Source organism: Aptenodytes patagonicus, chromosome 11, assembly GCF_965638725.1.
Source record: "Aptenodytes patagonicus chromosome 11, bAptPat1.pri.cur, whole genome shotgun sequence".
Lineage (NCBI taxonomy): Eukaryota > Metazoa > Chordata > Aves > Sphenisciformes > Spheniscidae > Aptenodytes > Aptenodytes patagonicus.
The window spans coordinates 15,466,790-15,478,323 of record NC_134959.1 but is presented as its reverse complement, the minus strand read 5'-3'; the positions used below and the strand labels follow the sequence as shown (position 1 = coordinate 15,478,323).

General features: G+C 39.2%; 1 protein-coding gene across 2 annotated transcripts in view; it reads right to left on the bottom strand.

Annotated features, from left to right (window-relative positions):
* Positions 1-621: 621 nt before the first annotated feature.
* Positions 622-11,534, bottom strand: part of LONP2 (lon peptidase 2, peroxisomal) — a 50,807-nt gene continuing 39,894 nt past the window's right edge. For both annotated transcript variants that reach the window (XM_076349253.1, XM_076349254.1), the window contains 3 exons: positions 6,230-6,437; positions 4,700-4,890; positions 622-2,862 (listed from right to left, as the gene is read on the bottom strand). In XM_076349253.1, coding sequence (XP_076205368.1) covers positions 2,641-2,862; positions 4,700-4,890; positions 6,230-6,437 — 621 coding nt within the window. In that variant the 3' untranslated portion in view covers positions 622-2,640. The remainder of the gene's footprint in view (positions 2,863-4,699; positions 4,891-6,229; positions 6,438-11,534) is intronic.

Here is an 11,534-nt window from a genome sequence, read left to right as displayed (position 1 = left end):
AGAAAGTACATTTTTACTTTGCTGTTGTATTGGGAAAGAGTATTCAATTTTGTCTTTAATAGATGAAATGCAGTAAATCTTGCATTTGTCCACTAGCACTACCTCCGTTGTTTTTCATTGCCCTTTAAAAAAAAAAGCCTTAAAAGGAGAATGTTTGACAAATGTGGATGTTAATATTTGGGTTCTGCCTTGACATTTCTTGCTAGTTCTTGTTTGCAGTAGTGCTTTAAAATTAAAGCGGGTGAACTGTTTTGTATTGCTGCCTATACTGTTGTATTGTCCAGTATCTTTTCAAAGCTACTATGATTAAAGCATGAATTGCACTAGTGGGATAGCTAGTTACTATCTGTAGCAATTTATAGAGTGTATAGAGGAAAGGAGCTACCGCTGCTTTCTTTTTACCTTTGATAAGCTTAGTTATCTTATGGTATATTCTGAGGGACGTGTTTAATATCAGGTCCATTTAACTGTCAGTTGCAAAGCAGAATAATCCCGAGTGTATTGAAATTACTTTAAAAGTTCTTTACTGTTCTGGCTTGCTGCTGCACAGATTGTTACTCTTCTTGACAGTGTTCAGTGAAAGCAAAAGAAAAGGCACTAAAGTGTGTCTCTAGCATCTGATATAATGGGTAATGCTTACGTTTTATTTTAAAAATCTCAACAAATGAACACAACCCAGTCAGCTCTGCAAGTAGGAACATGGAAAGCTGTAAGTAAATGCCTGTTAGTATTTTCAGAGTGGCATTAAAACCCTCACCTTTCAGCTAAAGTCCACGTGGACAAGACTTACGAATTGTAGTGGTGTGGCAGACAGAAAGTCATTGCTTAACTTTTCTTGGGAGCAACTCCCCGTTCTTCCGTAGTGAAATTGCTGTGGAAGCTTTTTTTTTTTTTAACTATCTTTCAAAAAAATGCAGTTTTTTCTACATGTATAAACAGACTGCACTGGAATTCCATGCACGTCTGTTTTCTCACTAGTGCAAAGTAGTGCAGGATTGTTATCTGATCTGCATTAAATTTGGTAAAGATTTTTCTTTTTCCCCTTACCAGTTTTGATTAAAGGCAAAGCAGCACATTAGTTATCGTACCTTTCTGGTGTGTTTTACTGATTGTCCAGTTTCTTTGCACTTTTTGTGTTCAAATAAGGCAGGAATTATTCTGAGACTCTGTTGCCTCTTACCCTTGGAACGTAGCTAGTGAATGACTAAGAGTAGACGTCTTAAAATAGTTAAACAAAAGGGGTTTTTATTTTTATCGCTTTATTAGATGAAGTCTTCTGTGAAAGTTGTAAAATCTTTTGTAAATCAGGTGCAGAAATACCCACTGAATTTATTACTATCAATCAGTGCTATTATGTTCCAGGTAAATCAGCTTCCTATCTATCTATGGAAATGAAAGCAAAACAAACTATTACTTTGGGTTTATAGGCTTTTGTCACTGATACAATTTGCATTTCATAAGCACACTTGAGTTTGTTTCAGAATTAACGGCAAGAAGAGAATGTAACATACTGGGTTTTCTCTTGTGGTTGACACTAGTATAAAACAATGAAAAACTCAAGGATCTTGCATTACATAAGTTTACATTTCCACCATCTTCACTAACATTGAAGGGAAGATAAGAGACAAAGCTATCAACAGATGGGATACTGACAGACTTTCTTAAACCTTAAATTATTCACAGTATGCGGTACCTAATGCAATTTAATGATCCAGTACTTTCTTGGCATTGTTTAAATGGATTTAATTTTTATAGGCTACACTCCAAACGTAGGCATCCCAGAATCAAGTTGGTTTGTCACAGGTAGGAATGAAGGACATGTGCTTTGTCCCTCCAGAACGTTACCAGGCTTTTTCATGAGGTCTTCAAGTATGCTCCACCTACTGCTGGTGCTGTAAGTACAACGGTGCATACGTGAACTTCAGTGCGCGATCTCCCTTCCTACATGAGAATTGGTATGTTTCTGTTCTTCTGGAGTTGCTGCCTGGATTTCGGTTTGAAAAATGATGTCTGCATTGACCTTGCTACAAACTAGAACCGAGTGCTGAAAGGACTTACTAACTTAATTTAGACCATATTGCTTCTGTTCAAATCCCTTAAGCCTATTTTTTAGATTTCAAAAACCTTATTTCTCCTGCGATGCTACTGCTCCTTAGCATACTGAATGTTATTTCCTAAATAAGTAAACTCTTGCGCTACTTCAGTTTGCTTTTTGGTAACAACCCCACCTACTAGACTCTTGCTGTGCTGCGTTTGCTGCAATTGGGGTTCTCTGACTACAGCTCAGAGAATTGCGTATTATTCCCCGTTTGTGGGTGTGTCTTCTTTAAAGATGTAATCAGCTGCTGATATTTACATACATATATGCCAGATAAGCTAAGGAATTCTTTCCCAACAGCTTCAGCCTTCTCAGGATTGAATCTCTCGGGAAATGAGGGGTTTTTTCAAGATTCTTTACTGATGATAGTAAAAAGCAGCAAATGCTCGTGAAATGTGGCTTCGGGTTGTTAACTGCTGAAGTCATTTTTATTTTGATTGCGTTTACACCCACATTTAAACAATCGAGTTTAGCTCATAGTTAGATAGCTGCTAGTTGCTGATCTCTTACATTTGATACAGAAGTAATCTCAGCCTGTCTGCTTACAGTTTACTATTCAAACGCTCAACTCTGGGCTTAACTGCAAATCCTCCATCAAAAGCTGCATTAAGAACTTCATCGAGACAGCTTGCCATAACAAAAGTCAAGTCTTGCCGTACATTCACTGCAATTTCTTCAAGATCTTTTTCATTTCTTCGAGGAATGATAATTCTCTTCAGTCCAGCTCGGTGTGCTGCCAGGACTTTGTCTTTAATTCCCCCAACCTAATAAGGAGAAGAAATACATATCAAAAATCCATGACGCTAATCTAATACAGTAACTATTGTAACAAATCATATCAGGAGTTAAATTTTAATGAAAGGTTCTCCCTCCCCCAGTCATTTAGGAAAGCAATTAAAAATGCAGCAGTAGTTTTAGCTCATTATATGCTTAATGAGGGAAACATATTAATATGCTACAGTACCCTTTCTGTAACAGTTAAAAGGAAAAAAATTAAAAACCTAAAATACAGGAATGCAGATACAAGAGTGTCAATAGCGGAAAAGTCAAGTCATTACTCTTCCAGAATTTTTTTGTCTTAAGAAAGACACCCTTGAGTTTTTCATATGGCGTGCTGAAATCCTGCGCCTACGTTAGAACAGAAGATTTTCAAGATAAAGGTGGTATTACGTTTAGGGGGAAAACAGTCTTAAGGCTGCAATGCCACATGATAAACAACTTGAGTGGTACAACAGAAAACACGCGGAAAAGCAAACCTGTGCTCCAAAACTGCGAAGAGGGCTTTGTTCTAGAAAAACAGGCATCGCTTCAGTAAGCCACCCGTTTGAGTTTGTAAAGAGGGGTTTTAAATTAGTTCTTCTAGTCACAGCTGCAGCTTCTTCCCCTTGAACTCTTTTCTAATCCTGTTTAAAGACCATCTTACAGAAGAAGCTTGTAATTTTACGATGCTTTACAGGAAAGGCAAGCCTTGTAGTGTAGCACAAAGGGCAAAATTTAGGCTGCTATAAAACAAGGTAGTAGCAAACGGTAAGTCCTCGTGGTGATCAGTCTAGTCTGGACAATGCTACCTACTTAGCACACTGCTTGCTTTCCGGCAGCAGGTGCAGTTAATGGCATGCTCCTATGAATTAAGTTATAGTAATAGTAAGATTCTAGACAACGTTCAGAAAGAAGGTAAACCAGGTTTAGTATTTACAGATACCTGATTTTTGCTCCCTCCTTAAACAACAGGCAAAACTTGGTCACTGGTGCAATAAAGGCAATTTATTTGGAAAGCTAAGCAAACTTGCACCAGATCCGAGTTAACGCAGTGTTTATTTTTCACTAGAGCCTTGAACAACAGGCAATCTTGTCAGTCTAACTAACTGCCACCAGAATGCTACTTCAGAGATCCTTCTAGTCTGCTACCTTACCGCGTTACCTCTGGTTTACTGCATGAAAGACAATACTATCTTCCAACTTCATCCTTCCTTTGTCCATCATTTGGTACGAGATGGTAACTCCCGTCTCTGCTTACTCACTTATGCCAGGCTCCGTTCGATACTTAAAACTGTATTTGTTGGAAAGCTTCCCTTTGCCCTCGTGCTTTGAAAAAGCTTTATGGGAACACCATTCAGCTGAACTACATACGAGGCACAAAATTTAAAAAGAATCTAAAAATACATGTATAGAGATGGTTTCAAGAGTAACCTGTATGCACAATTACCCTAAGAGCTTTAAGAAACAACTTTTCAAAGAAACCGGAGGTACTTCCGTAGTAATAGTTTGAGGAAACATGTTTAGAAATTGCAAAAAGTATTTTGGAACCATCTTGAATTTTAAGATTTCTAGGTTTCCTTTCTAACTCGACGTTTTAATGTGCTTTCCCTGAAACCAGCATCGAGGCTAGCTTTAACATTAAATGCGAAGCAGACAGAGGCGCGGTACAGTACTATACCAGGCTGGCTTCCATCAGCCTCTTACAACTGCACCAGGAGAGACCGGATTGCTGCTAAGGAACGATGCAGCAAGACTTTGCTTCTGTAAATGGCTATAAGCGGATTTTATATCCAGAATATGGAGAATTAGTACAACTTAGCTCTTTTCTCAAATGATGCTTACTGGAAGAACAAGGCCTCTTAGTGTAATTTCTCCTGTCATGGCTACATCTGAACACACCAGCCGCCCACTGAAGAGTGAAGCAAGACAGGTTACTATGGTAACACCAGCAGATGGTCCATCTTTTGTGACAGCTCCAGCTGGGAAGTGCAGATGGATGTCAGTGTTGTCAAGGAGATCAAAACTTCCAGAAGCTTAAGGAAAAAAAGAATGGTTTGAATGTGAAAAATCTAAACCCATTTTGTTCCTGGTCTTTATCTAAAAGCCTGCCAGAGAACTAAAAGTCTTAGCACTATTTTTTAACAGTAGGCTGAAAAAACAACACTATGTTGCAGAGGCCCTAGAAAAACAAACAAAAAGAAAACCCAGCAAGCTTTCCTACATCCAGATTCCTAGACAAAACCGTAACAAGTTAACCAATAAGCATTTGCACGTACTGGAAATTCAGAGTAGGGATTAGTGTAGAAACCAAGGAATTCCTACATAGAATTTTTAGGGTTTTTACGTTGCAAACCATAAATGTCAATTTTCAGAGAACATACCACAAAATCAGCACTCCACAGAAAGCCAGCATTAAGCAGGATTATAAAGTAAATCTCTCATTTACATCTTTTCACCTTACTTAACCTGTAGGACATAATGGCGTAAACTACAGGTAAACATGTATACACAGTTAATGCCAGCAGCAGTTCGTAGATTGAGTCGATTTAGTTTTTTAACTATCTAAACTTCTATAAATAATGACAGATACTGGACAATTATTTGCCTATTCAGCAGATGATGGAACTAGAAAGCACACTTCTCGAACTCTTGGGAGGTTCAAACAAAAACCAGAAGAGTTAAAAGTTTCTCGGCTGAAGTCCTATTGCACTGCAGTTCAACAGCTGCCACACAAACCCAACTAATTCTCAAAACATTAAAACTTAGACTATGAAAACCTACTTGTAACAGAAACCGCGTCTTAATTTTAGAGGAAAACTACAGACTTGTGTATCTATATCTACATCACGAAAGTACTGCTGGAAAGCTTGAATGTAAAAATGAGTAAGGGGCAGTGTCTGCCACAACTAAGGAGAAGCATCTCGGCACAGAGGCTGTCCACACCCTTCCAGGTCGTTGCAGGGAGGGACTGGCCAGGGTGGGAGAATCTGCAGTGACAACTCATGCTCTGCCTAGGCTGACCTGTTTGCCAGGCCACTAACACCGCAGCTTGGCAGGAATCGGGAAAAGAACTACAAAGAGGAACTCCAGAGCCGGTTTCATCTTCAGCGTAGCACTGATTGCCGGAAAACCCTTTCTCTGCTAAGGCAACACTTAATACATTTCCACAGTGAGTCCGAGTAGCTTCCGCTGTCACTCGGTAACGTTACAATCTGCTGAATTACTGAAAAATACCAAGTTTTAGGACATTTAATTTCCATGCAATATTAACGCTTCCTTTATGCGCATCCCTGCAATAAGAGGCCAACAGATGCATACGATCTCTTTGATGCAATACAGCTAGGCATTGTTTGTCATTTTTTCCCAACCTACCGTTGGTTAGCTGATACCTCTTTGCATTGCTGCGCAACCAGCTAATTGCAAGATGCGCCGACTCCTTCATAACATCTCCGAGTTGACCAGTCAAAGTAAGCTGACCTTCTCCGTCCATGCGGCTGGCTTCTACAAACATGATCTCTCCCCCTAAGGGAGTCCAAGCCAAGCCTATGGCTACTCCTGGCTGACTTAAGCGTTCAGACACCTGAAGGAAAATAACACAGGAAACAGTTTAGGAAATAGCCCTAACAAAACTATTGCAAAAACAATTTGATAGTTGCCTTCAAAACAACTGGACCCATTAAAACACAAAAGTTAAGCCCAAGTGTCTGATCTCTTCTTTTTTTTTTTTTTAAATGCAGCAGTAATTCTGCCTTATGTGTAAACGTTAATTACAGAAGAGGAGCTGTACGTGGCTGCTAGCTTAAGGCAATGGCAAACGTCTGGGTATATCTTTCTTTAAACCTTCCCCACCCCCAAAAGTTCAATGAGAGTCTGTCTTTCTCTTCAAAGGACTTTCTCAATCCTGACTGAATGCTTATATGACTTAATCCGTCTGCTAGAGGTGTATTTGCCCTGACTCTGTTTGTTACTTACATGAAAAAGCCAGTTTTGCTCCCAGATGTTACCTGAAAGCCTTTTTAAAGGTGGCTGTGTTGCCCAATCCACTGTCAGATAACACACTGATTTTGTTCACTGCAAACATTTAGAAATAATTTTGAACAATGAAAACACGAGGCTGCCAGCAGGCTAGATATGAAAGAGGATGGGAAATCTGACTGACTCCCATTAGTAATTACAAGTAGTTAAGCAAGCTCTACCCCACACAAGACCATGATCTACTTATCTAAAGTCTGCCTATGCCCCGTTACTGATGAGAGTAATGGAGGTCTCTGAATCCCAGTCTCCTGTGTTAAGAGAAGGAAAGAGAGGCAGGATGTTTTCCATGAAAGTTCCAGGTTTTGATTTTTTTTTTTCCTTTGCCTGAGAGATTCTTTTAGAATATACAGAAAGTCCTTTTGTTTTCCTGAGCTTCAAGGAGATGAAGAAACCCTGATGAAAGATCATACAGCTATTGAGCATGTTCTGAACCACTAAGTTATGTATTTATTATGAGGCAGAGAAGAAACTGGATGAATTTTTACTGTGCCAGGCAGTGACTAGAGCAAAAGACAAATACTCCTTTGTAAAATAAAGCGATAGGCCCATTTCAAAATAATTTTGTCTCTTACTGAAATGCAGAATTGAAAGTTAATTTGATTCATTCCTGAAAGGGACGAATTCTTCATTAAACTCTTTAGAGAATTTAAAGAAACGTTTAATTTCTTGGATCGAAAACAAATCAAAGGAGCCTCACAACAGAACCATAGTAGAAGAATTCCAATTCTGAAATCTGCATTTCTAGTTACATTAAAATTTCTCAAACTATTTTTGTCCCTTCTAAGCACATTTAACATTCCATTTTATACTACTTGCAAATCCAGAGCAGTAGACCACTTTTTTTTCCTCTAGCATCAACTCATTCTGCACTGCACAACTTACCATAATCTTAATGCTTTCATTTTGCTTCCTTCCAAGAGCTAGCAGAGAAGTAAACTAATCAGACTTTGTACAGACACTGAAAAGGCAAAGCTCTGTATACACAAAGTCGACTTGCTTTTAACCATCAGCCCAGCTGCAAGATCAGAGAGATCTGTACAGAAGCCCGTACAGCCGTGTACCTTAGGTCTGGAGGCAGAAATGCTTGTACGGCTCTGCTGTGAGCTGGCTGTATTAGAAATACTTTGATTTGTGAGCTCCAAAGATAGTAAATTATTAAGTAAGTATTCTAGTCCCTTACTAAAATGCCTCTCCGTAAGCCCACTAGAAATGCTGCTGCAAGTCCCAAGGAGTACACGGGCCTGAAGTTTTGTAAGTCAAACAGCAGCAGTGGATTACCTAAGCAGAACAATATAGCCTTCCATGAGATTACCAGAACAAGAACTCTCTTTCTCAATAGGAGCCAAACGTTAACATTTCGGTATTAGGCTGAAATCCATCCCCATCACAAAAATAAAATCAAAATCAAGACCATAAAATTCTTAATGCTCAGTTTCTCTTTCCTGTTTCACAAATAGAAAGTGGGCTCCTTTATGCAGTAAGAGTGAACAACTATTCACTTTTCAGCTGGTACCTCTGGTTACTGGCCAAAGAGAGATGCACGTTTAAAAAAAATAAGCTCATTTACAAACACACAAGTTGTGCTACTTGTAGCTGTAGACAACTCAGATACGTGAAAGGAACAACTTGCTCATGCAAGAGAATTGGTGAAGAAAAAAAAAAAGCATTTAAAATCCTACAAAATGAAATGAAACATACATGCTTCCAGTTATAATTTCTGATTTTGTATTATATGCTTTGCCAAATGCTATACTGAACTGTCAAGCACTGTCTTCTTCTAAGTTTGATGACTTAAGATTTGAAATGTGGCCCTCACTCAGGATCACTGTTTCTTGGTTTGAGGGAAATTAGCACACTGCAGAGGCACGGTGCAAGTGGTGCCAACTCTGACTATAGCAAAGGTACGCCGATACAGGAGCTCCTGGCACAAACGAGCCCCCAGCTGTCAGGAGAGACAAGCAGCAGAGGCCAGCGGGACTGGTGTTACACTCCTGGATCTAGCTGACAACCAGGTAAGACAGTAACTATACTTATCGCACACTAAAGCAAAGGAAACCACACAGCCCCTCTCCTTGGTTCTCTTGTGGCTCTCGGTTATCTCCATATTTTGAATGACATCATGCCATTTGCTTTCATTAGCATAATTTAGCTAGAATGGCTGTTTCTTTTTCTAGCGTTTAAGACAATTGTACATAATAGAGTGTTTCCCTTTTACGGTATCAAAATACCTCATCTTCTCAAGCATTTTCATTTTTGTTAACATACGTTTCTATATCCATTGCCTGGATGGGGAACAAAATCAATTCATCCTGGTTACACAGAGATCCGACAACATTGAAGCATCCTCCTTTACACTTGAGACAATCATGTGTTTTCGCAACCTGTCATGGTTTCAAACATTTCAGGTATAATGAACAAAAGTAACTGTCCATACCCTCTCCCATCCCAAAGTAGCCATCAACAAGGTTTGCTGGTTTCGAGTTTTTTGTTTTCTTTTCCTTTTTTTGGACTGGATGTTAGCACTGGCTCTAACTGTATATCAATTCAAAACAGTTTACAGACTAATTCCACTGTTTGAGAGCTCAGGGGCAGAAAATAGCAAACATGACTGAAGAACAAAACCCAAATGGTTCTAAAGGCTCATCATTTATCTCACCTCAGTGCAAACTCCTTCCTCTATCCTCAGACTAGGTAGGTACCTCTACTTACTTTCACAAGCAAGTTGAGATCTGGCAAGAGAAACTAGGTGTGTAGTAAGTGCTAATCACCTGCCAACCATCATTCTTCGCACTAACTGGTAGACTCAGAGGCCAGCAACTTCTCTTGCTGTACTGCTAGAGACAGTACTACCTCCACTGCAACCTCCTCACCTGCACGTTAACTGATGCGTGTTGACAGGCATACGTATAGAAAACGCCCTGGCAGCTTTGGTAACTGTCCTTAGAAAAGACCCTTGAAAATCCCTAAAACCACACGCACACAAAACCCCATACAGCCATACAATACTTAGAAGAAAGTACGTTATAGAATCATAGAATCGTTTAGGTTGGAAAAGACCTTTAAGATCATCGAGTCCATCCGTTAACCTAACACTGCCAAGTCCACCATTCAACCATGTCCCTAAGCACCACATCTACACGTCTTTTAAATACCTCCAGGGATGGTGACTCCACCACTTCCCTGGGCAGCCTGTTCCAGTGCTTGACAACCCTTTCGGTGAAGAAATTTTTCCTAATATCCAGTCATACCTATGAAGTGTTGCAGTGAGCTCCACAAGACTCAATCACTCCTGGCACCTCTGAATAATTTCTTCTCACAAAAAGTCAGAGGAATTTAAATTAGAAAAAATCCTTACTTACGCTTTTTAAACAACTTAAATTAAAAATGACCATTAGAATCAGCTGATGACTGGTCATGTCTGTCAGATGATGGAAGAAGAGGTCACTGACCTACATGAACAGTCTTGTTTTTTGAAAATTTTTGTACATGAGACCAACCCAGCTACGATTTAGCTGTAATCTGAGTAGATGACCATATTGTCAGATACATTTTAGCTGCCTGGACACCGCAAAATTAAAGTCTTAACATTTAGTGCAATCATTTATTTTAAAATATTTAAGGTTATTCCAAGATAAAGGAAAAGAGACATCATCCGCAAGTCTGCAGTTTTGGAGTTCCTTTGTAAGTCAGCATAATTGACAAAATGCTATTAAGTCACTGATTCGTAATGGGAAGATGAGAACCAGTCCTAAGTTACTTGCTGGCCTTTAGCATCTTTGTTATCCTTCCACAGGTTCTCCCAACCTGACTGTACAAGCCTTTTTTCTAGTCTACTCCTCTGACTCATTCCCTAGCAAACCACTGCAGGCAGGATATATAACAGCAGCTTCCTTTAAGGGAGGAGGATTTCCCAGAAATATCACCACAAGACTGATGTTTCTTAGGTAAAAATGCCTATCTAAACCTGTGCTTTGTACAGGTTTTGCTTCTAAAAGATAACCTAATTTGTTCCTTAATTAGAACTGTCTATGTCCCATGAAATAGAGCTATTCTTTTACGGCATCTGCACTTTCAGCTCCTAGAATAGGTAATTTCACTGACCTACAGCTTCTGTCACTTCAACTTCACTCACATTATGAGGATACAGACTAATTCTGACAGGCCTTCCTGTGGTGCCAATAACATTTTGTTAACTGAGCAGAATTAAGGGTTGAAAGAAAGAAAAAAACCCAACCCTACAAAAAAGCTAAAATCCAAGTCAAAAGAGAAATACTTCATTATAAACACTCTGGACATGTTATAAACCCTTTCCCCCAAAAGCGTGCTGTGCTGAAACATTTCATTAAATCTTTTACACTTTAAACTACTGTCAAGATTATTCTTCCAAAGCCTTACTGTGTGATTTATTCCAACGTTTGTTCTGTAGGGTGACACATAAGGTGATTTATTTGTGATAAATGAATTAATCCTACAAGTGTGAGCTGAGTATTCTGTCATGCCTTTCTGCTGGGAGACCTCTGCAGAAAATACACAAGCAATGCACTGAAAAGGTGAAAGATCAATCACTTATTTCAAGGTATTCCCTGAAGGACAACAGATCAATTAAGTCATGTTTTCAGTTCTATTTGCTCAGTCTCATCCG